The following is a 27,449-nucleotide window of genomic DNA, read 5'->3' as shown; positions in this document are numbered from 1 at the left end:
TGAGCTCCAGAGAGATGCCAGGCAAGTGGAAAAGCAGCATTCCTGCTGTCAGTTCTTGAACTCCCTACAACACTGCATTTTAAAGGGGAAAAAAGAGGAAATCACAGATTGGGAAATCCTGAAACCTACGAGCTTCACCAACAAGGCCAGGCCAATCAGCAGAGTTTCCTGCTGAACAGCCTCGGATACGAACTTGGAAGCTGTTGAGGAGACTGCATGGGGAACGAAAAATAAAATTTAAGCAGCAGGCACCAACAGTAAGGCCGAGCTGGATCTCCTCAAAGACCAACAGTACTGCTGGTTTGAGTAAAATGGCAAACTTCACTCTTAACTCATTTAAGTGTTGAAAACCACCACCCGAAAGCCACAGGGCGGCCAGGCTGTCTGAGCCCTCGCCACTGCCTGACTGAGGGGAGCCTTTGGCTTTCCCCATGACCGCTGCGGGAGGCCGGCGACCGAGACGCCGTTTCTCCCTGCCAAGCTTGGGTCTGGAATTCAGCGCCTTCGGCTCAACCCGACCTCGGGATTCCACTCCCGGTCCGCGCCCCGTTCCTCCCCGGCCGTGCCCGGGCAACCATGGCGAGAGGACCGGGGGTTGAGGGGCTGCGCCTCACACCCCGCCTCCTGCCGCTGACGCGAGCTGATTGGTCCCCATCGCTGTCGCTCACTCTAGGTAGGACCAATAGTTGAAGGCAATACCGCTGACGCGGAGCTGATTGGTCCTACCTGGAGTGAGCGGGAGTGAGCGACAGCGACGGGGACCAATAGTTGAAGGTAATGCGAAGGGCCGGCCGTCCTTCACCAACCGGTGGCTGGACTATTCCAACGCAAGAGCGGGGGGATAGCAGCCACGCCAAGCCGGGAACAGGCCGGGCCGTGAGGGCCCTGAGAGGAGCTGCCGGGACGCAGCTCTATTTTTATCTTTCTCTCCTCAGAGTTCTTCGCCCGCTCCCATTCTTGCCAGGCGCCTCCTGCCTTTCCCTCCATCCCCCCCCATCCATGGTTTCTCCCACCCACCATCATTCTCTCCCCCCCCCAGTCAGAGCCCGCCCCCCCGTGACGTCACGGCCTGCGATTGGTCCATTCTCCCCCTCACGGCACCGCGGCCGCTCCTGACTGGCGGGGTCCGGGTTTTTCCCTTCCGTTTCCGCCACTTCCCGGTACGGCGGAAGCTGCCGGCGGTTGCGGCGCATGCGCAAGCGTCGCGTCCGCCCTCGCAGGGAGCGGTGCGGGGAGCGGTGCGGGGCTCGGGGGGGAGGGGGGGCGGGTCGCGGGTCGCGGCCTGGCGGGGCTCGCCCGGGCGGGGCTCTCCCGGGCGGTGGTTGCCGTTGCCAAGCCCCGCCTGTGGTACGGTGCGGCCGCCGCCGCCATGCCCGGTAGGAACAAGGCGACGTCCAACTGCGGCTGCCCGGAGCTGGCGGTGGGGCAGCAGGCCGGGGAGGGCAGCCGCGACGCCAGAGGCCGCTCGCCTCACGGCGAAGAGGAAGAACGCGGGGACATCGGGCACAACTTGGGAGACCCCGACATCGTCAAGTCCCCCAGCGACCCCAAACAGTACCGGTGAGAGACGGCGGCCTCGGGTCGTGTCCTTCCCCCCTCACACCCGGGGGGTTCTTGGCCTGGGGAGGAAGGGGAGGACGAGCCGGCTCTGGGGTGGGCTGAGAGGAGAGAGGGGTGAGGGTGTCAGGGGTGCCGGGCCTGCCCCATGTCCCCGAGGCTGCAGCCTCGGTTGCCTGAGGTAAACGGGGGGTGAGGGGCCTCCCAGGGGAAGATGGAGCTTCCCGGGTGTGTTGGTTGTGAGGATGTGCTGGCTGGGTGGTGTACGGTGTTAGGCTTGGGGATTGCACAGGAATTAAAAACGAAATCAGTTGTTTGAGGGCTGTGCTGTGGGGCTGTGTCTCTGAGGCACAGCAGCACCGGGGTGTTAGCTCGCAGCCCTCATCCAGGCACGTCCCTTCCCAAAGCCTGAAGTATGAAATGTGGTTGAGGTATTGCAGAGCAGATGCCATCTTAAAAAAGGCTGTTGTTTTAGATGAGGTTCCAGATTTTAACACAAATACGCCAGTGAGTCGAGATAGAAATGAGTGATGTTCTGCCCGTGCCTTCATTAGTGTGTTTCTGAGTAATGCCTCTGAAAGTACAGGGAAATAATCACCTTCTCTCAGCCCAGCCCTCAGCACCTGTGCAGCCTGGCAGTGAGAGAGACTGTCTGATGTCAGCCAGTGGAGGCTGAGCTTTCTGTGTGCTGTAAGGAGTTCTTGAAGGGACACTCTTAAAACTTCCTTCTGTTAGGCAGAAGAGTATTCAGCCCTTTTGGGAAACGTTTGCTTTTATCTTTACTCCTTGTGATGTCTAATCTGTGCAGCCAGTGGAGAATCTGCCTAAACCTGGAACTGACTTTTGGATTTGCAGTGACATTGGCTGACAGTGGAGCTTGCTGCTGACAGCACCGAGAGGGCTGTGCCCATTGGCTTAGGGAGAAGCTTGCTCCCTCCCTTTTTGCCCTACTTCCTTGCTGCTTCCTCTGGATCTCTGCCTGCCTGTCCTGCTGGCATTCTTACTCATCCTGCTTAGCAGGAGGCTCCTCTCCCTGCAGAGTTTACTGCTACAGAGCCTGGCAGCTTAGGAGACTTCTGCCTTTCCTACCTGGAGCAGCACAGTGAGGAAGCTTGGGAAGTTGATAGAAACCTGTCACTGGCTGTTTGTTTGGAGGCTCAGGAACCTCCTTTGCATGTAGAGAATTGGAGAGTGTGTTTTATAGCATAAAATAAACTAATAGTAACATCTTCCATAAATCCTACTCTCTGTACTTCACAAACTTTTTCAGTCAGAAGCTCAGCATCACATCTGTTTCAGGCTGCTTTCCACGTGTGGGTAGTGAGGCTTGCAGAGAGCAGACACAAACATTACCCCTAGGAAAGAGAACTTCAGAGTGACAGAAAGAAAAGCATAACTGTGCCCACTAACTCTATACCAACCCTAAGGAAAGGTCATGGCAGGTGATTTGATGGTGCATTCACACTTTCTTCTCTGTGATGATGTGTACTGCAGATCACTCATAGTGAGCTTCGTGTGCCTGTCTTAACTCAGTGGAAAATATTGTATTTTATTTTCTCATCTACAGTGAAAATAAAACTGAAAGAGTTCTGACAGAGATTGCAGAATGTATTCTCAAAAGTCTGTTTGTTGGGACAAAAAAATATTGTCATAATCAGTGCTGGTTTTGTTCATTAGAGCTATGAATGGGGAGTTAGCTTTAGTATGTTATAAATTCATCCATATATGGAATTTTATGGGCTTTTATTGCTGGTTGTGGGTTATTTGGGAAATGAAAATGTTTTTCTAATGGTTTGCCATGATGTGTATTTCAATATTTACTTAACTGCTAAACAGTTATCATTGATAAAAGAAATAACTTAGTGTGAGGAAACCCTCTTTAAACTTGTCTAGGACATTTAACAGTATCTCTAAGAATTTAAATGTTATGTTTAAGCCTTATTTGTATCAACATCTGTACAGCTCTTCAAAAAAGCAGTTGCACTACACTTGCTTCTGTTTCTGCATTACATGGCTGCATTTCTTTGTACTGAGTTTTGCATACTAATGGATACTTATGTATTGATTACACTTATCCTTTTCCACTGGGCTGAAACATGGAAAAAGTAAAGAACACCTCCATCAGTTGCTGCCTCTGCTCAGTATAAGCTGAACTGTTCCGGATTCTCCTGAAGTGAAACCTGAGAACCTTCAGCAGCAGCTTAGCTCTGTTGTTGCCTTGCTGCTGGGTGCTTTCTGCCCTGGTCTGTAGCACCCACAAGCCTGAGAGTGAGGAATGTGTAATTAGTGCCATCTGCTCCATTGGTTTAATCGAGGTGTGTGGAAAGGATCAGCAAGAGCTCCTGTGCACACACCTGGCTGAGCAGCATTGTGGCAAATCATTCTTCTGGAAGAACAGTCCTGTTCTGTTCCTGCTTTCTGTGACTGTTAATCCCTGGGAAAATCCCTGGGAAGCCAGTGTTCTCCCTGGGCCATGGGAACCAGGAGCAGAGAGTTGTCTGCAGAGGGGAAGGTGATGGTTGTGCTGGAAGATGTGGAGCAACATTGATCTGTCACTGCCTGGGGCTCTTGCTCTGGGCTCTCCAGAGCTGAAGTGCACATTTTATCTGATTTTAGGACCTTGTGCACTCAGAAGCACTGCAGATATCTGATGCAACCAACACATGTGTGTGGCACAAAGTGGTGACTGTTCCAGAGTTGTATGGATGATTAAATTTGTACCCAGATGCTGGCATGGATCTTGCACTAGCTGTACCTCCTGCAGTTAGTCACAGCATCTCTGCAAGTTACTCACTGTGTGCTGTAGTTCAAAAGAATAAAAATGCACTTGTGTTTTTGTTTGGAATGAATTTGCACTGCTCAGCAGTCCTGCAGTAAGCAGAATGAGTGTGCTAATGATTACAGAATGCTGACTCAGGGTAAGTGCTGTAAATTCCTCTTGGATGAGTGGTCATCATTCATAAACAACACAACTATTAAGTGTTTGCTCTTTAACCTTTACAGACATGTTAGTCCAGCATGTGCTTTTCCTTTGGATTGGAGCTGCTTGACTCCTGTCACAACAAACACCCCCTTTCTCCCACATTCATCCAACTATACAATATAAAAATAAAACTCTACAGCTGAGTAAAATATATTTTATATGTACCAGGCTTCTCTGTCCTTTCCAGGTAGGGAAATGACATTGGTTTTGGTATGATATAGAAAAACCAAAACAGTTCCATTGAGAGAAAGCTGGGATTGCAATGAACATTTTAGAATGTGCTTTTCCTTTGGGTTGGAGCTGCTTAACTCCTGTCACAACAAACACCCCCTTTCTCCCACATTCATCCCCATGAAATTCACTTGGGAGAGTTCTCAGAGTAATTTTTTTCCAAGCTCCCCTGTGGTTGGCAGAGCCAGAGCAGGGCCCTGCAGCTCAAATAAAAAGTGAAACTTACACTAGCTTCATATTTTGAAGTTTAATGGGGATAACAATACCTGCTTGTATTGCTGGGAGGCACTGAAATTGTGTAATGGTAACCATGAATGCAACGTGAGAAATTCCTTGTGAGAAACTTTGGGAACCATGGAGTTGGAAAACATGCATTGTGCCTTCCCTTTTTCTTTTGGATGCTTGCCACATAGCTTCAGATGAAAATCTGCTTTCAAAGTTCTGCTACTTTTAAAAAAATGGCCCCATGACAAAATTCTAATCTGGTATAAACCTGCTGTGTAACTCAGTTTTCTGTGAGGGTGAGATGTGACCTTGATTTGGTTTTACACCTTTTTTTTTTCTCTGGATCAGATACCACCTGTCTATATCACCCTACTTCTTAGAGCAGATGAAGTATTTTCTGAGCCCAGCATTCTTCCCTTCCTTCAGCTCAAGCTCCCGGAGTGTGCTTTGGATAATATGTCAGGCTGTGACTGTTCCTGATCTGATTCTGAGAAAAATAATTGTGAGAGATTTTGTTGCACTAAGAACTGGTGTTTGGAGTCCTCAGCCTTCATATTTGTAGGAAGGTGCCAGACAGAGGGCTGGTGGGGTTTGTATACATCTATATATAGATAATTCTGAGTACATATTTAGAGAGAACTCTGTGTATGTTGCTTCTTGATAGCAACACAACCAACTCACTGTGACTTATTTTATTAATCCTGTAGAGATTTGTCCTCTCTAACAAGCCTGCTACATCCATGGACCCCATTTAATAGAAAGCATAAATCAAATCAAATGGAGTTTTGGGGGCTTATTTAGAGGCAAAGGCTCAAATCCTAATTCTGTCACCTTATCTATGTTCCCAGGAGCCTGACAAGCATAACAGGCTTTGAAGTTTGGGTTTGTCTATTCTGAGTATGTGATTTTTTTATGAGTGAATGCTAAGAGCCTAAATGTTTCATACAGGGAGAAATAAAAGCCCAAACTGTTGTCCCTGTCCTTTTGGCAAGAAAGTCTTTTTCTGCTACTTTGAATTTCTTCTTCCAACTGTTGAGTAGCTAAAGAGCATTTTTCCTTTGCCTCAATAAAACTGCTCACCTTCTAACCTGCTGTTGGATTTTCATTAGGAAATGCCATTTGAACAGCACAGAACTGTTGTGGGAAATACAGAAATTTTTGCAATTCTGAGAATTTAGGTTTGCAAATAATTATTCAGTTAATTGTGTGTTCATTGCAGTTAATTCTTCTTCCAGGTATATCAAACTACAAAATGGCTTATGTGCACTTTTGATTTCGGATTTGAATTACTTGGATGGTGCCTCAGCTGCTTTATCTGAGGAGGAGGAGGAGGACGAAGGCAATGATGATGATGATGATGAATCTGAAGGGGAAAGTGATGAAGATGATGACTCTGGAGCTGAGATCGAAGATGGCAGAGAAGGTTTTGATGATGAGGACTGTGATGAGGACGATGAGGATCAGGACAGTGATGGAGATAATGATGATTTCAATGATCCTGATGATAGTGAATTAGAAGAGCTCGCTGAAAAGGAAGATACAAGAAAGAGAGGCTGTACAGAAAAGCAGGTATGTACTGAGGTAGGCTGAAAGAAAGCATGGTGAACTTCAGTGTGCTCTGAAACCTTGTGATGAGGCATTCAGACCTGGCCACCCTTTTATTTTTCCTTTCCTTATTGATTTATTTTATACTTCTGTCATTTTCCTGAAGCAGCTTTTAGTGAGAGTTTTGTCTTTTCTCTAGTCTGCAGCAGCCCTCTGCGTTGCTGTTGGCAGCTTCTCTGATCCTGAAGATCTGCCTGGGTTAGCACACTTCCTGGAACACAGTAAGTACCTGCTCCTCTTTCATCTCCAGTTCAACGTGAGTGTTGCCTAGCTCTGAATTTCTGCAGTATTTTAGTAACATTTCCCATTTTAGCTATCCCATTTAGAATTTTAAAAAATTAATTAAATAAATATGTAATATTTATAAAAACAATGCTTTAGCAAGGGATTTTTTTAATATGGGAGATGCCTCATACCCTTTGGTAGGCTGTGCATTAATGTATACTGACATTCTTTGTTACCCATCCACTGTGGGAGGAATCATCTTACCTATAGCTGTACAAACCAGGCTGGAGCTACTACAGACATTATCTCTAGAGTAAAATGGATTATTAATACAGGCACAGAAACCACATGAAGTTTCTGACCAGTTCTATCATAAAACACTACTTTTGACCACTTGGGGCTGAGCAAGCCTTGGAAGGCAGCAGAGGTTTCAGTCTTTTAGGGCAGATTGCACCAGTTTGGGGCACATTACATGGCCTGTTGCTATTTAACCTCCATGTGTGAGCTGTGAGTCAGTTGTAGGTAATATTGTGCTGAAGAGGGGTTGCTGTAGCTGCAGTCAGGCATAACAATTTAATGCCATCTTGCTAATTCTGCTCATTTTTGTTGCAGTGGTTTTTATGGGCAGTTTGAAGTACCCAGCTGAGAATGGGTTTGATGCCTTTCTGAAGAAACACGGGGGCAGTGACAACGCTTCCACTGACTGTGAGAGAACATTCTTCCAGTTTGATGTGCAGAGGAAGTACTTCAAAGAAGCACTTGATAGGTAACTTCATATAAATTGTGACTAGGTGTTAACAAGAGTTCTTAACTGCCTCAGGAACTTGGGTGTCTTCATTTTGGGGTGATTGAGGGCGTTGCTAACTTTCCTTAGGTACTCATGCTACCACAGAGGGTATTGAACAAAAGGAGAATCTAATTTGTTTTTGGATATCTTACTGGTTTTTGAGGTATGGCTTGTGTGGCTTCTGTGTGGTTACTTAGGATCCATGTGTAAGTCACAATGCAAAAAGCTTTTTGGTTGTTTTACCACTCTTAAACCAGTAACATGGATGGCAGAAGAAGTTTTACACAGCTGCTCAAAGGGGAGATGCTCCCATAATCCCAGTGACTCATCCCTTGAAATACTTGTCCCAGTAGAGTCAGGGTTTGTTTTTTTTTAATTATTTTTTTGGTTGAGTATTTTTGTTCCAAGTCCAATCTGTCAAAGTGAGTGGAAGGGCAGGGCACAGTGTGTGTCTCAGAAGTTAACCCATCCCAGGTTATTCAGTCAAGTACCCATCTTTTGTCAGTAAGTATTTAATTCACTTTTTTGTGCTGTGGGCTTTGTTGGGACAGCAGAGCTCCACCCGTTGGCATGGTTTCCTTCAGTGAGGAAGTTGCTCACTCACAGGGACATGGCAGCTGAGTATTCTGGATGCTCTAAACTACCTCAGGGGGAGAGTAGACTCCACTGCAACCCTAACTTTGATCAAAATACATTCTTGTGACGACACCAAGAAATAAGTGTTTGCACATTTTACCAGGTATTACTTAAATTTTACTTCCCTGGGTCAAATTCAGCTTTCATTTGCAGATTAGTCCAGCTTCTAGATGCTTGGAAGTGTGAAAGAATAAAAAAATCATTCAGTCTGTCACAACAGCTCACTTAGTGGAAACAGAAATCAGGAGTCCTGTAGAGCAAGTGTCTCATATAATCAGGGCAGATGGATGCTGCTGCTGCTGCTGGTTTCAAGCACCTGCAGATCAAAAGAAATTGAAAGACATCACCACTCAATAATCTTTAGCTTAATGGGTCCTGTAGCCATGGAACTCTCTCAGCAGTGTATTACTGTTAACCTTTTGCTTCAAGAAATTCAGTGCATCATTAAAAACACTCAACAAATAAAACCAGAGATATTAGGTTTTCTGGCAGCTTCTGCAGGGTCCCCATTTGCTGTCCATTACTGTGCTCTCTGTGGGTACAGGAGAAGGGCTGTATGTGGATGACAACATTGACTTTGATAGTAGATAATACAGTTGGAACAGATACAAAAACTTAAGTTTCACAAAATAATTCAACAGTTTGTTGCCTGGAGTAAGGAAGAAAGTTTCCCTATGATCACATTGTTCCTGGTTTTCCTCTGAAGCATCTGATACTTTTCCCAGTTAGAGCCAGGAGCAAGACCAGGTGGGTCACTGATCTGGTATGATCATTCCTGCACCTATCAGTGTCATATCTTACTGTGTCCAACCAGCTCATTTCCACTCAGTGGAGCAGTAAGGACCTGCTGGTTTTTGATGGTATCACAGAGCTGGCTTTTATCTTTCCTTAAGGCAGTATAGTGAAGAGTTGCATGATTTCTAGTAAAACAAGCAACTTTTATAAATTAAAATAGTCAATGCTGAGTTTAACAATTGGGGGTTTTGCCCTAACTGAATTGACACTGAAGAAAAATATATGAATTTTTCTGTTGTGTAGGTGGGCACAATTCTTTATTCACCCACTGATGATCAGGGATGCAATAGATCGAGAGGTTGAGGCTGTGGACAGTGGTAAGTGACCGTGTCTTTTCCTGTGTGTTTAACCCATCTTCTTAAAGAAACAAAACCTATTTTATGAAGTTGTTTATTGGTTTCCATTTTGGACTATCCTGAGCACTTCAGTTAATTTCACCTTAACAGAGAGATTAAACTTTTCAGTTTAAATTTCCTGGCTTCAGTTTAAGTTTGGTGGCTCTTAGAGGAGAAAGACTGAAGGTAGTGCCATCACTGTGAGATCTTATTATCTCATTTCTTTAAATAGAAATTGGTAGTTTTAAGTGGTTTGGCAGGAACTGTGGATGTTCTTCTGTGATCAGGGTGCTCCAGCATAGCCCCAGTACTCTCTCCAGTCTTATGTGAAGTCAGTGTAAGAAGTTGAGGTGATTGTACTTATGTTTTTATTCTGACACCTTAGTAACCACCAACTCACTTCACAGAATGAAACTGAACCAGACATAGCAAGTGAGTGGACTGTTCAGTTGATATTCTAATATGTAATGAATACCTCCAGACTTGGGTATCTTTACTGTTTTAGAAAAAGTTCACTGTTTTAGGAGAAAACTGTTACTGGCAGATGTACCAACTGGTTCAGATATTTATTTCAAGTCATCTTCATCTGTCTCCTGGCAAGGAAAAAGGGCAATTTGATCTTTGACTTTAGATAATGTTGGTATAAACAAGGACCTGTTTTCTAGTTAAGGTGTGGTTTCTTCAACAGGGAGAACCAATTTTCACTTCACTTGCACTGTCTGCAGCATGCAGGTCCCCTCCTCCCCTTGTGCTGACAATGTGATAATGCACTGCCCAGTAAATCATGTCAGCTTGAACTGCCTGCACAACAAACCTGCCAAAAGTTTACAACTCTGCTGTGCATGTGTCATTACCAGCAAAAACAGGAACAGGAAAACACAGTTCAAGAGGTGGATCCTTGAGAATCCCATATTTACATTGGTGTAAAATGCATTTTTGGGAACTGTGTTGCTCAGCTTTCAATTTCTTGTTTCATTATTGGACTAGAAGTTGTTCTGATATACTGATATACTGATACCTGTTCTGATATAAGGGAGAAGCAACCCATTAAATTTAACAGACTGAAAGCATTTAGACAGGGCCAGCTGGGGCTTTACATTCTTCCCCTACATATCCCTTTCTTATCAGCAATGAACTATGTTTTTCCTTGTCTCTTGACTTATATTCATTACTGCCAGCAAATCCAGTTTCTTATATTTCACTACTTCATCATACATTAAAAAGCCAAACTATTCCAGGCTGCATCTGTGTGGTGTCTCCTTTTCATTTTGGTTGTGGGATTTTACTTTGTTTTGTGGGAACATGACCTCAAATTCTGATGCAAATTCTTTTAATTAACAGAGTATCAGCTAGCAAGACCCTCTGATGCAAACAGAAAGGAGATGCTGTTTGGGAGCCTTGCCAGGCCTGGACATCCAATGAAGAAATTTTTTTGGGGTAAGTTCTGAATTTGTGTTACAGAGGTGACATTACTTAAATTTTCAACCACTTAAAAAGAGACACTGACGTGGGCTTTCTTATCACAGCACACACTAGCCTGGCTCAGAACTATAAGAGCAGTGACTCATTTTGCAGTAAAATGGGAATAAAAGCAGCTGTCTGCTTCTTAGAATACATTCTCCTCTCTGAGTCATCTCTGTCTTGCTTAAGCTTGGTTTTCTTGCTGTTAAGATTTCCTGGAAAAGTGAAGTATTTCTGGATACCTGTCTAAGGAGGCTTTTCAAAGTAAATAATTCACTGCTGTGTTCTTCACAGATGTGTGAGTGGAGCAGAAGGCAGATTTGTCCTTCCTCTCCTGGCAAATACAGAGTCCTAGCTCCCTCACCCTTGTGACACCCTTACCCTTACTGACCATGTAAATTGCAGGTTGGTGGGTAACAGAGTTAGCCAGCTTTGAAATATAAATAATTTTATAAAGTGTTGTAGTGACATCTACTGAAAATCATCTTTCCCCTCTTTTTCCATCTCCTGTTCTGCAAGTTCTCCTGGGGAGACAACAGCTGGCAACACACGAGGAGCTGTGCAGTGTGTGATCTGACATTGCAGAATCCCCCCTTGTCCTAGAAATACCCAACTGTCCACGTTTCCATGAAGTATTTTTAATACTTTATGTGATCAGACTCAGTGCCAGGGGAGGAAAAAAAAATTCTTGATACATCTGGTCTGGCTTAACCAGTGTCTAGGTAACCAACCACCTTCTTGTGTTGACAGGTAATGCAGATACACTCAAACATCAGCCCAAACTGAACAATATTGACACCTACACCAGGCTGAGGGACTTCTGGCAGCGCCATTACTCAGCTCATTACATGACTTTGGTTGTCCAGTCTAAAGGTAACACCACTTGTTCCTTAAAAAGCAGTCTGATTGCTGCTGGTGGTGCAGGGCTTTTGGCACAAGTTCAGCTGTTCAAGCTGTTCCAGTGTCCAGTCCTGCAGGAGGTATTTATATGTAGATTTTAGCCTGGTTTCCAAGTGAAACTTGAGCAATTGTGCTGTGTTGTTGTCACCTTGCCACTTCTTGAGAAACTTGTAGCTGAAACTGTTTTAGAGCTTTAAACCCACGGGTCATTTCTGCTGAGAATGACAGAAGGAAATTCCTTAGAAGTTTGGCAGGTAGTAGACACCTGTGCTGAAAATAAATAGTTGTGCTCATTCAGATTAGGTTTGTGGTTAGGGGGTTTGTTAAACACTAAAAGTGGTGACCATCTGTAAAATGGAGATGGCAGTAACAGAGGTGGTAATTAATTTCTTCTCCTATACTTTCATTTCTTAGAAATTCTTAGGGAGTTGAATGCCTCTTGAATAATAATTTCCATCGTGATGGTTTGTAATATTGTTTCTTTTGGTGCTTGGGATGAAAAGCATTGGGACTGAGTAGCCAGCCAGGTCTACTTTGTATTTCTATCTCTGTTAAAACAAAAGAAACTGTGAGTACATACAGTTTATACAAAAACTGAATATACAAAACCAGAGCCCTGACCCAAGATACAGTTTAGTGAATACTAAGAATTAACTCAAACCAACAGCTTTGAAGTTTATCATGTAAAAATCTGCAACTTGCAGCTCCTTTAAAATAACTGACATGAAGAGATAAAATACAGAATTTGTCTTAGATTTGCAGGAAATTACTGAAGGAACTATTTCTGAATTTCTTTTTTTTCTCCTTATTAGAAACACTGGATACATTGGAAAAGTGGGTGACAGAAATCTTCTCCGAGATCCCAAATAAGTAAGATGCTTTTGATGCATAAAGGTTTTAGAAATTATAAAATTATCATAGAATTACCATTTTTTAAAAACATCCCTTATTGGAGAAGCTAAGGAAATTAACTCTTGTTAATTATGATCCTCATCCAGAAAAAAAAAAGGGGCCACTTTGGGAATGAAAAACTGTCATAAATTATTCCAAGAAGACTTTGTTTATGCTTAACATTTATTTAGCCTGCAAGCTTTGCCAGCTTGCAGCAGTGTTTGCTGCAATGTGTGCTGATACCTTGATTTTATGATAAATCATTCAAACCTGGCTTATCATATTACATTTCTTATCTTTGCTTCATGTCAAAAATAATGAGCAGCAAAATCAAGACCGTGTCTTGAAACTGACTCATCCTTGGGGTGGCAACTGGTTAGAACTTGATCTTTTTTTTTTTTAATAATTCACTTACTTCTGTGGTGTATGAAAGTGCACTCGTGAAAGTCTAATGCAGAGACACATTTGTCTGTCCCAACCCCTGTCCTTCTTGTTTCTCCTTCCCAATAAGACAATCCAGCAGCATTCTCTGAATCCAGGGCCAACACTGGAAGTCGTTTACTGTGCTTGGGTTCCTTTCCCCTGTTAGGAAGAGAAGCTTTTTATTGCTACAAACTTAGCAGGAGGGGGAGGAGTTGATGGGGTATCTAAATCTTGGGTAACTCCTGGGTCCTGTGGGCAGAGTGCAAATGCACCCCAGGTTGGTTGCCTTCCACCTGGGGCTGGCTGGGTGCCTGGCTGCACCTTTTTTAATAAAGGGCCATTTTCTGGCTGTGATCTCAGAGCTATGGATGCCCACATCTTGTGGTTATCTCAGTGTAGCCCTCAATCCTTGCCAGTAACATCAAACTTTTAATTTTGCTTTTAAGTGGCTTACCCAAACCCAGCTTTGGCCACCTGACTCAGCCTTTTGACACACCAGAGTTTCACAAGCTTTACAGAGGTAAGTGAAACAGATTCACTGAAATGTCTTGAATACCAAGCTCTGTATTTCCTCTGTGTGATCCAGGTACTTGGTAGAACAATTCTGTGTGGTTCTGAATAACTTTTAACCATTTTTGTCTTCATTTATGTAGAATTCTTTCTGTCTAATCATGTATATTTATATTCAATAAATTTATTTGTGTGCAGTTGTTCCAATCAGGAAAGTTCATTCATTGACTATCACTTGGGCTCTTCCCCCACAAGAACAGTATTACAGGTATGGTGATGCTGCATTTTACTTCTACCATGCTTATGTTTTGAATAATTTATTGACCTCCACAACAAACCAAAGCTTCTCATCTATGTCTGTTCTAGATTACTTTGGTTCAGCTGGGGGAACTGTTTTTTAAATGAGTTGAATTGATGCAGATCTGATTCCTTGTATAAATTGAGCTGATTTAACATCATTCCTCACTGACTCAGTCATTATGTTGTGAGCTCCCACTTATTAACTTATTATCCTAATGCTGCCTGAAAATGCAGAACTTGCCATGAAGAAGCAGCCAGTGTATATCTTAGTCATTTGTCTATTTGTGATTTGAATTCTCTCTGTGGAACTTATTACTGTCTGGCATTTAATCTCTTTCAAATTTTCTCTTAGGGTGAAGCCTCTTCATTACATCTCCTGGTTGGTGGGACACGAAGGCAAAGGCAGTGTCCTCTCTTTCCTTAGGAAAAAGTATGCATTTTAATAACAGAGTTATTAAAGACTTTGCTATCATTAAAATAAAAGCAGACTCTATTTTGTATTTTTTTTCTATAGATACAAAAGCAAGCCAAGTCTGCCTTTTTGTATCAGCATTTTGTAGTGATATTGCTTAAAATTCTGATAGACTCAAGTAAGAAATGTGGGTTTTGGTCTGTGATACATGGATCAGCAGTACCTGTGACTGATCTTTAAATGTAACTTAGCTTTTTCACTTTTTTTTTTCTTGAATTCTGTATCCTGAGGTTCCCATCTTGTTGGAAAAGCTTTGTGTAAACTGTGAGCACACTGACAGGCATTGAAATAAAGCCAGGACACACTTACTGTAAATAAGTTCAAATAAAGGTGAAATTAGTAATTAATATGTATCTCTAACTCTTCCATAGATTTTGGGCTCTTGCATTATATGGAGGAAATGGTGAGACAGGATTTGAACAGAACTCCACTTACTCCATCTTCAGCATTTCTGTGACTTTGACTGATGAAGGTTACAAGCACTTTTATGAGGTATGATTTCCTCCAACTTCATTTTCTTACTGTTTTCCCAGTGTCTGGAAAAATGAATCTGTTCTTTCTGTCTGCAGGTGGCCCACGTTGTATTTCAGTATGTGAAGATGCTGCAAAAAAGAGGGCCAGATAAAAGGCAAGTGTTTGCCACTACATCAGGTATTTGTGGGACTGCATTTCTCCATTAGCCTTTTGTTTGTGGGGTTTGCCCTTTTTGTGGTGTTACAGGAGCATAAACTTGGCACTAAATCTTTTCTGTGTGGGAAATTTACCAGTTTTTAAAGTTTAAAGATGAATTTGCTAAATGTTTATGCTTGTTTTGTGGTGCTTTTAGTTTGATTTGTTTTGATCTAATTTTAGTAAGCTGAAGTAGCAGAGATGTTAGGTGCATTTTTGTGTTTATTTAAATAAATTTGTGGAGATAAGTCTGTAGTGTTCTGGTGTTAGTATTTATGTTAACTTGGAGTCATTTTGACTCTTTGTAGTTAAATCTCTTCTTCAGATAATAACAAATTTTCCTGCCAACTGAGAAATGGCCCTTTGGGTGGAAGGGAAGTGCCTGCAGTACTGGGTTCTGTGTCTGGTACCTCAGTAAATCACTCAACACACCCTGTGTCTTTCCTAGAGTACTTGTTTTTCTTGAGATTCTCAGTTAATGTTGTGGAATGGAGGAAAAACCCACTTTTATTTTCTTCTCCCTCCTTCACAGAATATGGGAAGAAATACAAAAGATTGAAGCCAATGAATTCCGCTACCAGGAACAGGTACAAAACATCCACTGCTTTGTGTTGGTATAGGTAAACCTGAAAAGGCATTTTTAAAATTAAAATTAGAATTGCAATTAAAATTGCTTTTTAATTTGGAAATGCATTTTCATTCAAAGATCTGTTCTATCAGAAATAGTTGATGCACTTAATGGGGCTGAATTTGTGCTCTAGGCAGAGGCATATTGTGAATTTTAACAGAACTAAATGGGTTTGTTTTCAATCTCTACCTGCTAGAGATGCTGATTGCCCCATGTCTGCTCTTACAACAAATGTGGCTTTGTGTGGCTTGCTGAAATGTTTGCAATTAGCAAAAATCTCTCTTGTTATTATTAGGCAAAAAGAAGGGAACACAGTTTGGATAACGTGAGATGCCTCCCTTCATTGACTTACTCTCAGCACATTTAGCTATGTCCTGTTTTTCTCTTGGTAACTTGCTTTTCTGGAATGGCACAAAATTTCCTTTTGGGAGAACAGATCCATGCACTGCACAGATAGCTTGAAAGCATCACTGAAGTTTGTTGGCTTCCTTAAAAGTACACAGGTGCAGGAAGAAGGAGGGAAAAAAAAAAGTATCAAAAGTGAATGTTTTTTTTCTTTCTAGATGCTCCCAAGTATTTTCAGACACTCTTAAAATTCACCATTTTGCTGTGAGCATCAGATGTTAGAAATGCCATTTTTAGCAAATCCTTGGATCTGTAGCTCTGCCTTCCAAATAGCAAATGGAGGATACTGAGTGTCTGGAGTGGCCTTTGGGGAACAGAAGTTCTGTTTGTGAGTGATGCAGACAGCAGGGGCTGCTGCCAGCAGCCACAAGTGATGGATAAGAGCAGTGCAGTTCTTTTGCCAGGATCAAAGTTTACAGTGGTTTATTAGTGCAGTTTTTTAAATGCCACGTGGTGTTGGTTCTTTGGTTGTTTTTTTCAGTAGAATGCAATCATTATGAATTTGTTAGCCAAGTTCAGCTATCCCAAGATTACAACAATTGATCTTCTAACAAGAGCTTTCTCCAGAACAGCAGAGAACCCAAATGTGTGAAGCTGTGTAGTGTATTGGACCCACCAGGACTTGCTTGGTTCCCTGGAGGCAAGGAGTGCTTTCTGCTGGGTCTTAACCAGTAAACTTAGTAGGTTTAAGGACTCTAAATTGCACGTTCAGGATTTTTCTACAGAGATGGATGATGTGTCTGATGCTTCAGGATCTTAGAGGAGTCTTGAGCAATGGTTATGGTTATGAAATATATTAATTTAATGACTGAAACTAAAAGCCATAACAAGAGCAGCATGTGACTCATGCTCAACATACCTGACCAGTCAAGCTCTTGTCAGAATAGAAATTTGACATTTTAATTTTCTGATGATGTGAAAACCAGCTTGCTTTGTTTGCTTGCAGACAGACCCACTTGACTATGTGGAAAGCCTCTGTGAAAACATGCAGTTGTTCCCAAAGGAGGATTTTCTGACAGGAGACCAGCTCTTGTTTGAATACAAGCCTGAGGTAAATATTCTTTGAACCCTCATGACCTGTTTTGATGTAAAGAAACTGTTGGTACACCCTATAACACAGGTGTGTGTACAGGCATTTAGAATTTGGCATCACAGGGGCACAAGCTTTGTGTCAATTGAAACACTTTACTCAGAAAGCAGATTTGTAATTTTTGTAAGCTTGTTTTGTCTTGTTCTCAAAGTCTTTGCTGGGTCAGGCAGAGCCATTTGAACTGAAGGATTGTCTTGACCTTGCAGGTCATTGCTGATGCCCTTAACCAGCTCAGTCCTCAGAGAGCCAACCTGGTTCTGCTCTCTGCTGCCAACGAGGGCCACTGTCACCTGAAGGAGAGGTGGTTTGGGACCCAGTACAGTGTGGAAGGTAAAACAAAGGCAGAAACTCAGAGAATGTCTGATTCCTGCAGCAGAGAGAGAAAAAGTGTGACAACACAAAATACAACCAGAGGGAAGCAGGGAAATGACCCCTCAGTGTTAAACTGACCTCTTCATTAGTCAAGTGCTCTGTCCTACTCAGTTCTTGGTCTTTGTTTTCTATCAGTTGGTTTCCACTCCCTAATTAACAGTTGTTGTGGAGGGCAGGGATCCCAGGGAGCCCTCTGCTTGGCTGCCCTTCAAGTCCTGAGCAGGGAAAAGGACACAAAGAATGAAGGGCAAGGTGTGTTGGTAGCTGGATGACTAATGCAGGGGGGTTGATTTATTTCAGTAGGACTGCTCAGTCCTGCTCCAGGGGAGTTCATAGCAAGAGGTTTAGAAAGAGTCATTGATGAACAAGGTGGCATTAAGATAATATCATCCTGCAGCTCTTCATGGAGATAGCTAAGAGGTGAGATGACAGGTCTAGGAAGCAGGATAGCATTGCCTGTTGTGATAAGTAATAGGTAACTAAGTGCATTTCATGTTTTTTAATAGATATTGACAAGTGCTGGAGTGATTTATGGGCCAGTGACTTCCAGTTAAATGAGGATTTACACCTTCCAGAAGAAAACAAATATATAGGTAAGGCACCTGAGCATGAGTGAAGTCTTGCTCTGATATTTTATTTTTTGAGAATTTTCTGTGGCTTAGAAGCAATCTTAGTTTCCATCTGTGTATCAATCTGGTTTTGAAAACTAAAAAATGTGGGACTTCTGCTCACCTCAGTTTTATGTAATGTTGGTTTATTTACAAGAACTAAGTTTTTTAAGGTGTAAACTTACAGATCATACGACCATAACAGAGCAGGCCTCACACACTCAGCAGCAGTTAACACAGAGCTCAGGACACCCTAGAAGAGCAGTTTTGTTTACTTAGTCCTGCTGGTTTGGAAACACCTAAATTCTTGTCTTTGTGGCCAAAACCAAATGAAAATAAACTGATTACTTGCATCCTGGATGGGATGCAGCATCACTGTGTCTGCAGTTCTTCTGAGCCACTATTCTGGTGTGGAATTGAACACTATATGTTATTTAGGTCCAGGAATGCATTATCACATGGAATTTAGCAAACTGGAAAGGGAAGATGTATTTTGTTGGTAATTTTGAAGACTTTCTGCTATGTGGTCTGGCTGTGTAATCCACTAATTTCTGGTTTTGCTTTGTTTTTTTGTTCTTGTTAGCCACTGACTTTGCTTTGAAAGTTGCTGACTGCCCTGAGACAGAATATCCAGTCAAAACACTAAGCACACAACAAGGCTGTCTCTGGTACAGGAAGGATGATAAATTCAAAATCCCAAAAGGTAAAATGCCTGAGGGCTTTCTGAAGAATAGAAAGTCCCTGTTCTTACAGCTGGGATTTGTTTGATGGCAAATAACACGAGATGTGTTCACCATTCACAGTCAGTGTTTACTGTCAGCTCTTCCTTTGTGCAGGTAAAATACCTTGCAGCAAAGGAACCCTGGTGATGCCTGGGGTTAAAATGGGATCTCTGAAATGCATTGACCTGTGAATGTCTGACTGTGGGCAGACAGAATATGGTCAGAATACTGAGACAGGGGCTTGAAAATGAGGGGACACATGAATTAGAGGAGTCTGTAACCTGCTCGACAGAAAGAGAAAAATGCAGCCTCCATCCAAGATAAATGGGGAAAATAGATCTCTTCTTTCAAGCAGAATGTCACAGATTTTAGTGTCTGTTAAACACATGTTTTGTGAGGCTTTCTTTTTTGTTTATGTTGGTCACATCACGTGAGAGAGTGTTCTGCAAAGCACAGCTTTGTGTTTTCTATTACTTCCCATTTTTAAGGGAAATTTTGGAGTGAAAAAGACCTGGCTAAATGCCCATTTTCACTAAGCTCAAATTGTGAGCAAAGAACAATACAATGGAAATATATTTAAATTTAGAAATCTGCCACTTTTTACACAATTGGTGATTTAAGTTTCTCCTCCCCCTCAGGTTATGTTCGTTTCCATCTGATCTCTCCATTGATACAGCAGTCTGCTGAGAAGTAAGGATTATATTATTTGTACTTACCTTGCAGAGTAACTGAATTCCCCTACCCTGTAAAAAATGATGAAGAGAGATAAGTGTTAAACCAGAACAGAATCAGGCTTCCTTTTTTCATGTTCTTATCACTTTCCCTGTGGTTTTATCTGTAGTCTGGTGAGAGTGGTTCAGCAGCTGGCTGGCACAGAGCTACCTGAGCTGTAGTTTATTTGTTGCAAAGTGTAGTTGAATGTTAAAGCTAAGCAGTGCCCTGTGCCCTCTAGACAAAGGGAAACTTGCAGATTCTGTATTTCCAAGTTTGCTGAAAAATTCTTTTTAAATCACAATCTACTGAGGTATTTAGATTGGAGAACTTCCTGTGTGTGCCATCACACTCACCGGGCTTGATTTTATCTTCTTTTATTTTTGTCTCTCTTATTAACCCTCTGCCCTTTTTCTCCATGCAGCATAGTTTTGTTTGATACATTTGTTAACATCCTTTCCCACAATCTTGGTGAGCCTGCCTATGAAGCAGACGTTGCTCAGCTGGAGTACAAGTTGGTAGCTGGAGAGCACGGCTTAATCATCCGAGTGAAAGGATTCAATCATAAACTACCTGTAAGTCCTGCTGCAGTGCCATGGTGCTGCTCAGCTGGAAAACAACCTGAAATGTCTGATACAGAAATGTTGGGAGGTTTTTTTCAACAGAGTGAAACTCCTTTTGATTCAGGATATTGAGCTTCCTTCATTCAGTTTCTAAAAATACTGTCTTTTTAAAACTGATTTGGTGTAGAGTTGTTTAGTGAAGAGCATCTGGAAGAATTGAGGAATGTGATTTGGTAACCCTGCATGTCTGTTATGTTGACCAAATAATGATGATGATTTTTTAAACTATTAGATTAAGTTTTGATCAGTTCTTTATAAAAAAACCCAACAAAACACAAAATGATTTAAACTGTTTTCTTTACAGCTTCTGTTTCAGCTCATCATTGATTATTTGTCTGACTTCAGCTTTACTCCAGCAGTTTTTGAAATGATAACAGAGCAGCTGAAGAAAACATACTTCAACATCCTCATCAAGCCCGAGACACTGGCCAAGTGAGTTCTGGGGAGGGCAAAACCTGAGGGTCACACAGGACATCCAGGGAGCTGCTCTGCTGAAGCAGTGCATAGCCAGGTGCTGAGGGAGGACAAAATCAGCCCTCAGCAATGCTCCTGGAGACCATCTGCCTGTCTCCAGCACAGTCCTGAGTCAGAAATGGTCTCCCTAGCATTGAGATGCCCTTTGAGCAGCTGCCACTGAACAGCTCTTTACACAGCCCCTGGTTTTGTTTCCCTTCTTGCACTGCAGGGATGTTCGTCTCCTGATTTTAGAGCATGGCAGGTGGTCCATGACAGATAAATACCAAACCCTGATGAAGGGGCTCTCCATTGAGTCTCTCTCCTCCTTCGTTGAGGCTTTCAAATCACAGCTCTTTGTAGAGGGTCTCGTACAAGGGAACTTCACCAGCAGAGTAAGTACAGCCCCTGGCACACGCTGGAACTGCTGCTTTCAAATGTGATATTTTTTAACACTGTTGCTGCAGTGCTCCCCTGCCAGCTGCCTCCTCTCTGCTGGCAGGCTGGAGGCTCCCTGGCACCATTCAGGAACACACATCCTGATGAGCCACTGGGGTGTCTGTAGTTGCCAATTTGTGGGGCTTTTTCCCAGAAATTTGGATTTAAACTGCGGAGAGGGTAAAATGTATTGGAAATACACACGTAGCCTGTTGCCCCTGCTGCCCCTGGCTTTGATATTCTTTGCTGCATTGAGATATTTGAGACTGAGGAATTGCTGTGGTGGTGCCACAGGAGGTGGCTTCCCTCAAAGTATGTTTGCAGATTTGATTGAGCAGAGCTCACCAGTCCCCTCCAGTCTTGTTAAACACCTGCAGTATCCACTGAAGTCTTTTCCCCTGGGAGCAGGCCACACACCATCCTGTCAGGCTCCTTAATGGGTGTCATGGGGCTCAGCTCCAGGTATCCAGTGTCACTGTGTGCCTGCCTCTGAGAGGAGAGAAATCTGCAGTTGTGATTTGTGCCAAGAAGTTTGTTGTAGCTGGTGATGTTTGTGCTCAGACTGTTTTAAAACCTCCTCAAGAAAACGTGCTAAGGTCCTTTTTGGAGGTCAGATTCTTGCCATGCCAGCTGTTCCCTCCTGAGCTCTGGGACAGAAGGGCTGAGAATTTAATTGTGATTTCCTAAGAATTTTTATTCAGAATGGTTTTCTTTATTGCTGCAGCCTGCATGAGTTAAGCTGCTCCCACAGCACGGCACGTCCAGCACTAACTCCTACATCTGGTTTACTCTTCCATTTTCCCATTTCTTCCATTTAAGCCCAGGAGTCTCCTTCCCAGAGCTCCAGCTTCACACACCAGACAGAGCCCTTCCCTCCTCCTGTCTCCACCCTTTGCCCGTGGGATGCCTGACACGGTTTCTCTGGCTTTTCCTTCTGGAGAAGTTACAGTGCAGGGAACTGCCTGGAGATGCTTTTAGCTTTGCAGTGGTGCAGAGGTGTTGGAGGGACATGGAGTAAAGCGAGGGGGCAGGGATGTGGGTGGCACAGCAAAGCTGGGGTGCTCCTGGCTCTGGGGGTCACTTTCTCAAGCGTTGCCCTGCGGTGCTGGGGCTGCGAGTTGGGGTAATCATTCCCTTTTAAATAAAACTTCATGTTTACACTTTCTTTTCTAGGAAGCAAAGGATTTCCTGAATTACGTTGTTCAGTGAGTATCTCCTGCCTTTTGCAGCACTCATCAGAGGGAAACCAGGAGGAAGTTAAGGTTCTTTTTCTGGGGGAAGGGGTCTGGGTGGGAGCGATGCAAGAATTCTCCTCTCCCCTCTGGTGCCTGTGGGAGGTGGTTGCTCATCACAGGAGTTCAAGCAGGACATTGCTCAGGTTTGGGGAAGGGGATGAGTGTGTAAAGCCGGGAGTGTTGGGTTGGACTCAGCTGTGAGTGGGTGTTTGATGCTTTGCTGTCTCTGCTCTCTCCAGAAAGCTCCAGTTTGCTCCTCTGGTCCATCCCTGCCCCGTTCAGTTCCGGGTGGTGGATTTGCCAAACACTCATCTGCTCTGTAAGGTGAAAACTCTCAACAAAGGTGATGCCAACTCTGAGGTGACAGTGTATTACCAGGTGAGGTGTTAGCTTGGCTGGATGGCTCTGTTCCCTCTGGTACCTGCTGATGTTACAGTGTAATTGTGTCTCAGCCTTGGAGCAGCCTCTGGACAGGGATGGCAGAAAGAACCTGCCCAAAAGTCCTGTGTGCCCCATGCCGTGGGCCCAAGAGGCCAAACCCAGCTGAGCTCTGGCAGCCTATTTGTGGTGTTCCTGAAACAGGCACCTTGAGCTCCTGCCTTGGGCTTCTGCTGGGTCTGTGCCTTGGTGATCTTCTGGTGCCCTCAGGGTCCTGGGCTGAGGCACCCACAGGAAACAAGAACTTTCCAGCTGTCCCTGCTGTGAATTCTACTTCAGTGCTGCAGCCAGGGCTGAGGAGTTTGCTACAGCTGTCACCTTGCTCTGAACTACAGCTTCTAACTCCACAAAATCACCCTAAATTCTTCATTTTCTTTCTAGTCAGGTGCCAGGAACCTACGGGAATACACCGTGATGGAGCTGCTCGTGGTAAGTCACTGCCTCTCAACTCATCCCAAAGTGTTCCCTGAAAACATTGCTGGGACCTAAGATGAGGCCAGGGGGCTAAAGAGGGAGAACGTGTTTGTTGCTGATGAAATGTCCAAGTGTTTGGGACAGGATCCCCAAACTGCTGCAGGGATGGACACTGTGGAAGACTGAGACCTCTCTTAACACAGTGGTGGGGGGGAAAGGCAGCACCTCAGCTCTTCCCAGATGTTGTGGTCACTTTCTGTATGGAGCAGAGCAGCATCCTTCCTGCTGTAACAACACATTTGTGCTCCTTTGCAGATGCACATGGAAGAGCCTTGTTTTGACTTCCTGAGAACCAAGCAGACACTCGGGTGAGTTGGCTGAAGCTTCTACCCCAGGCTTTTGCTGTCCCCTAGTATTTTAACTCTGGAAACCCTTCCAGCACAGTGGCTAATTCCTCAGTTATTGTAATGGAAACAGTACGAGGGCAGCCATGGATACAACCTGTGGCCAAGTGGCTTTTGAGTCCTGTAGGAATTCCATCTATTCCCAGTCTGTTCACTCAGTTAGTCAGTGTCTCAAGTTGTTCTGCTTCCTAAGGCAGCCCCACGGGCCCCTGGGCTGTGATCAGAGCAGCTCTGTGGTGTGTTGCAGCCTCCCCTCCTGCCTCAGGAAACTGCAGCAAGCTTGTCACAGCTACAGCTTTGTCACCACGAGGATTTAGTTTGCAGGAACACAGACACTCTACCAAGCTTAAAAGGATTTCCTGAAAATGAGAAAACTCTGAAGTGAGTGCTGCAGGAAATGCAGAGTCTATTGAGAATTCATATCTGAGATTCTTCTTTCTAAATTATCAACACACTTTTAAACTTGTAGCTTGTCCCATAAACAAAAATTTAATTGTGCTTATGGAATGATTTTATGGTTTCTCTCTCCCCTCTTTGTTTTTATGAAGCTACCACGTGTACCCTACCTGCAGGAACACTTCTGGAATTCTTGGCTTCTCAGTCACAGTAGCAACCCAGGCAACTAAATACAAGTAAGTGTGTGCTGTGTGGGCAGTGTTGGTCACCAGGCTTTGTGTCACCTCCTCCTCTCAGCAGAGGCTCAGGCAGTGGGGCCAGACCAGACCAGCTCTGCTGCAGGACTCTGTCTTGCTGGGGACTGGAGGAATCAGCTGCCTGTCCCTGTGTTGTGTCTCAGTAACTGGTGGTTGTTGCTGCTGTCACCTGAACAAGGAGTGTGTCAGCAAGGGGACAGTTATGGCAACTGGGTTTAGAAAAGTGAAGCTGAACAAAGTGGCCCTTGGAGCCTGTGTGGATTCAGGCACTGAACATCTGAGCCTGATGGATGCAGGGAGGTGTCACACTGTAAGGGGTGTTTCACACAACATCCAGCTGAATAATGATTACTGGGAGAGTTTCCCTTGTTCTGTTAGGTCAGGTCACAGCTGACTCGTTTGCTTTTGCTTGAGCTTTTCTGTGCCCCTGCTAAGATGGCAGAGTTCACACCTGTTCCAGGCCATGGAGTAGTTTAATTATTTGGTTTTTAATTCTCTGAGAGGAGTCAGGTAAGAGCCCCAAGGGAATGTCAGGAGTAGTCATGGCCTCAGCTTGTGGTGCTGCTGACAGCTGTGACATAGTGACTGCAAAACAACTAAATAAAGCAATAGCCTTAAGCCTCTTAAAACTGCAGCAGTCTTGACTTGGGAACAGTAATCCACAGACTGACTGAAATATCCCACTGCCCTCTTCACCATCTTCTGCCAAGAGAGCTCAATCTGTTGCCAAGTAAATCCTGTATGGCTACTGTTCCAGTTTGGTTTCTGCAGACAGAGCAGTGTTATGGTTTTGTTCAAAGCTGGGGCTAACCACAGGTATTTCACCTGCCAGAGTTGAAAGGGTATTTAAAAGTAGGCAAATTGCAAAAATAATACTGGTTTAATGAGCACAGAGTGTTGCTGCCTCTAATTTTCAGCTGTGAGTGACCCATTCATTCCTGAGCTGTCATCTGTGAAGGTCTGACCCATCCATCACTGAGATCTCTGTGAAGGTTTTAATGTTTCAGAAACCTCCCAATCCACCACCTCGTGTTATTTTTCTTTCTTTTTGTCTCAGTGCAGTACAACATGACTGTTCCTGTGCAGTGCTCTAGGCTGCAGTTGGGGTTCCTGGTACCACAAGCTCTGGTACCAGGTGCTGCTCTGAGGTTTGCCACAGTGTGGGTCCTTAGAGCATCCCTGCAGTGACTCCTCTTGCTGCTTGGTCATCTCCAATCTCTGTGTTTGAACAGCACTTAATGCAGATAAAAAAACCCCAGAGCCCTGGTTTTACTCACTGATACTTAGGGAAGACTTTAGAACTAAAGATGGTGTTCACAGATGGCCCAAACATTCCCTCAGCACTTGGGGCTGTCTTGCTGCTTGACCCCTCAGTGTTGTCTTTGCTGACTGATGTAATTTTTTCTCTCTTTTAGTTCTGAACTGGTTGACATGAAAATAGAGGAGTTTCTTTCTTGCTTTGAAGAGAAAATAAGGCATTTAACTGAAGAGGCTTTTAGCACCCAGGTATAACTTGATCTTGAAAAACCTTTTCCTTGAAGTGATAAATGGAAACCCAAACTGGAGGATTTGCTTGCCATCTATCTGACATAAAAGTCAAAGGACTCAATTTTAAATCCTGCCTTACTCCCTTCTACATTCTTTAAACATTTGCTCTCTGGCCCTTTACAGTTAATTTTGAATGCAATTAACTGCTTTGTCCATGTAATTTGGGTTTTCATTCACCTTCAGTCCATATGAACAGTTAATTAAGGTAGTTTTAAACCCTTACTCCATTAAAATAATTTTGTCTTTTTCAAATGTAGGTTACAGCTTTGATAAAACTCAAAGAATGTGAAGACTCCCATCTTGGAGAAGAAGTAGACAGGAACTGGAATGAAGTTGTGACACAGCAGTATCTGTTTGACAGGCTGGCCCGGGAGGTTTGTGGTTCCTCATTGCTCAGCAGTGCCAGGGGAATGCTCAGACCCTGCTTTTTGCAGCAGCTGTAAATGCAGAGTGTAAATAAGGGGATTAATAAGGTTCCAAACCAAGGTCCTATTTTTAAAAGGTTGTTTTATCTTAAGGGAGTTAATTTATAGAAAAAAACGTTTTCTCATGTTTCAAAAGCCATCAGTCACCACTGTGCTGCTTCATCCTGGTTCCTGTGGTTTCAGATTGAAGCACTCAAGTCAGTTACCAAGTCAGACCTGGTCACCTGGTTCCAAGCTCACAGAAGCAACACAAGGAAAGTGCTCAGCGTCCACGTGAGTGTTTGTCAGCCCCAGGCTGAACTGATCACCTGCAGGGGCCCACTCAGGGTGTAGCAGAAGAACTCTAACTTTCAATCCACCTTACTGTTAATATATTCCACATTTCTCATTGTTATGGTTACTTGAGCCAAGTTTCTTTTTTTTTGCTAACTTTCTTTCCCAGGTGGTTGGATATGGAAAACACGAAGGGGACTCAGAGGCTACGGCTGCCTCAGAAGCACAGAATTCTTCATCTGGTGAAATACCTCATCTGACTTTCTTGCCCCCATCTTCTTTTATGACTGATGTTACTTCCATCAAGGACATCAAAGCTTACACATCAACTCTCAATGTTCTCCCTTACCATAAAATATTAAAATAAAATTGACATCTTGCCCTGCGGTGACGAGTAGTACAGGTGATTCCTGCAACACAGGCATGACAGCCAGGCCTGTAGTGTGAGCTGGGATGAAGAAAAGGCCATTCAGATACTGAGGAACCTTTCCTCAAACTCCCAACAACTTTTCTCATTTATCTCCTGGGTTCATTAAGCACAGGCACAGCCCTGACTTCTTGCTGGACTCAAAGGAGAGTTCCTCAGCTCTCAGGAAGATGCCATGGTTTCTCTTCTCCAGCTGTCCTGCCTCTTGTCTTGTGCATCCTTCCTGCTGTGGCACTTGTTTGCTAGAGTTACAGCTTTTCCAAGGAAGTGTTCTGCAGGTGTCCTGGCAAAGTCAGAGTGTGGGTGGGAGGAGGGGGGAAAAGAAAAAAGCCTAAGGCTTCAGCTCACACCTGTTTCTTTTTTTTTTCTGTTTGTGCAACTTAGTAAAAACTGAGGTGAAATCAAATAAAAGCTAGATTTAACTGTGGAAAGAAAAATACTGATTGCTACATATAGCTACTTGACCATTATTTAACTTAAAGAACAAGGCTTAACTTAAAGCTTCCTGAAGTACTGGCACACTGGTAGAGATGCAAACCTGGATGCAGAGTCCAGAAGAATGCTGCTGTGGGTGCTG

The 27,449-nt window shown here is 43.7% G+C and overlaps 1 protein-coding gene across 1 annotated transcript; it reads left to right on the top strand.

Moving 5' to 3' along the window:
• The first annotated feature begins 576 nt into the window (after window positions 1-576).
• NRDC (nardilysin convertase) lies at window positions 577-27,303 on the top strand. The gene is made up of 32 exons (XM_030455743.1): window positions 577-673; window positions 1,173-1,560; window positions 6,232-6,565; window positions 6,741-6,822; window positions 7,439-7,592; window positions 9,288-9,361; window positions 10,721-10,816; window positions 11,591-11,713; window positions 12,553-12,610; window positions 13,501-13,574; window positions 13,763-13,832; window positions 14,217-14,294; window positions 14,708-14,828; window positions 14,906-14,964; window positions 15,538-15,592; window positions 16,985-17,089; window positions 17,335-17,458; window positions 18,007-18,093; window positions 18,692-18,811; window positions 19,469-19,520; window positions 19,966-20,116; window positions 20,469-20,596; window positions 20,850-21,012; window positions 22,229-22,260; window positions 22,530-22,668; window positions 23,110-23,157; window positions 23,458-23,510; window positions 24,095-24,178; window positions 25,615-25,705; window positions 26,005-26,121; window positions 26,356-26,445; window positions 26,615-27,303. Exons 1-32 carry the CDS (start codon window positions 577-579, stop codon window positions 26,810-26,812), a joined length of 3,645 nt encoding a protein of 1,214 aa, XP_030311603.1. The 3' UTR covers window positions 26,813-27,303.
• Window positions 27,304-27,449: the final 146 nt, after the last annotated feature.

The sequence above is a fragment of the Calypte anna genome, chromosome 8 (assembly GCF_003957555.1).
Source record: "Calypte anna isolate BGI_N300 chromosome 8, bCalAnn1_v1.p, whole genome shotgun sequence".
NCBI lineage: Eukaryota > Metazoa > Chordata > Aves > Apodiformes > Trochilidae > Calypte > Calypte anna.
The sequence above is the reverse complement of the archived record's forward strand: the minus strand, read 5'-3'. Positions and strand labels throughout refer to the sequence as shown.

Coding starts and splice junctions, on each gene's coding strand:
- NRDC (XM_030455743.1), top strand. CDS start 577: ATGGCGAGAGGACCGGGGGTTGAGGGGCTGCGCCTCACACCCCGCCTC. Junction 17,090..17,334: donor TGTTTGAATACAAGCCTGAG/GTAAATATTCTT, acceptor TTGACCTTGCAG/GTCATTGCTGATGCCCTTAA. Junction 26,446..26,614: donor GGAAAGTGCTCAGCGTCCAC/GTGAGTGTTTGT, acceptor TTTCTTTCCCAG/GTGGTTGGATATGGAAAACA.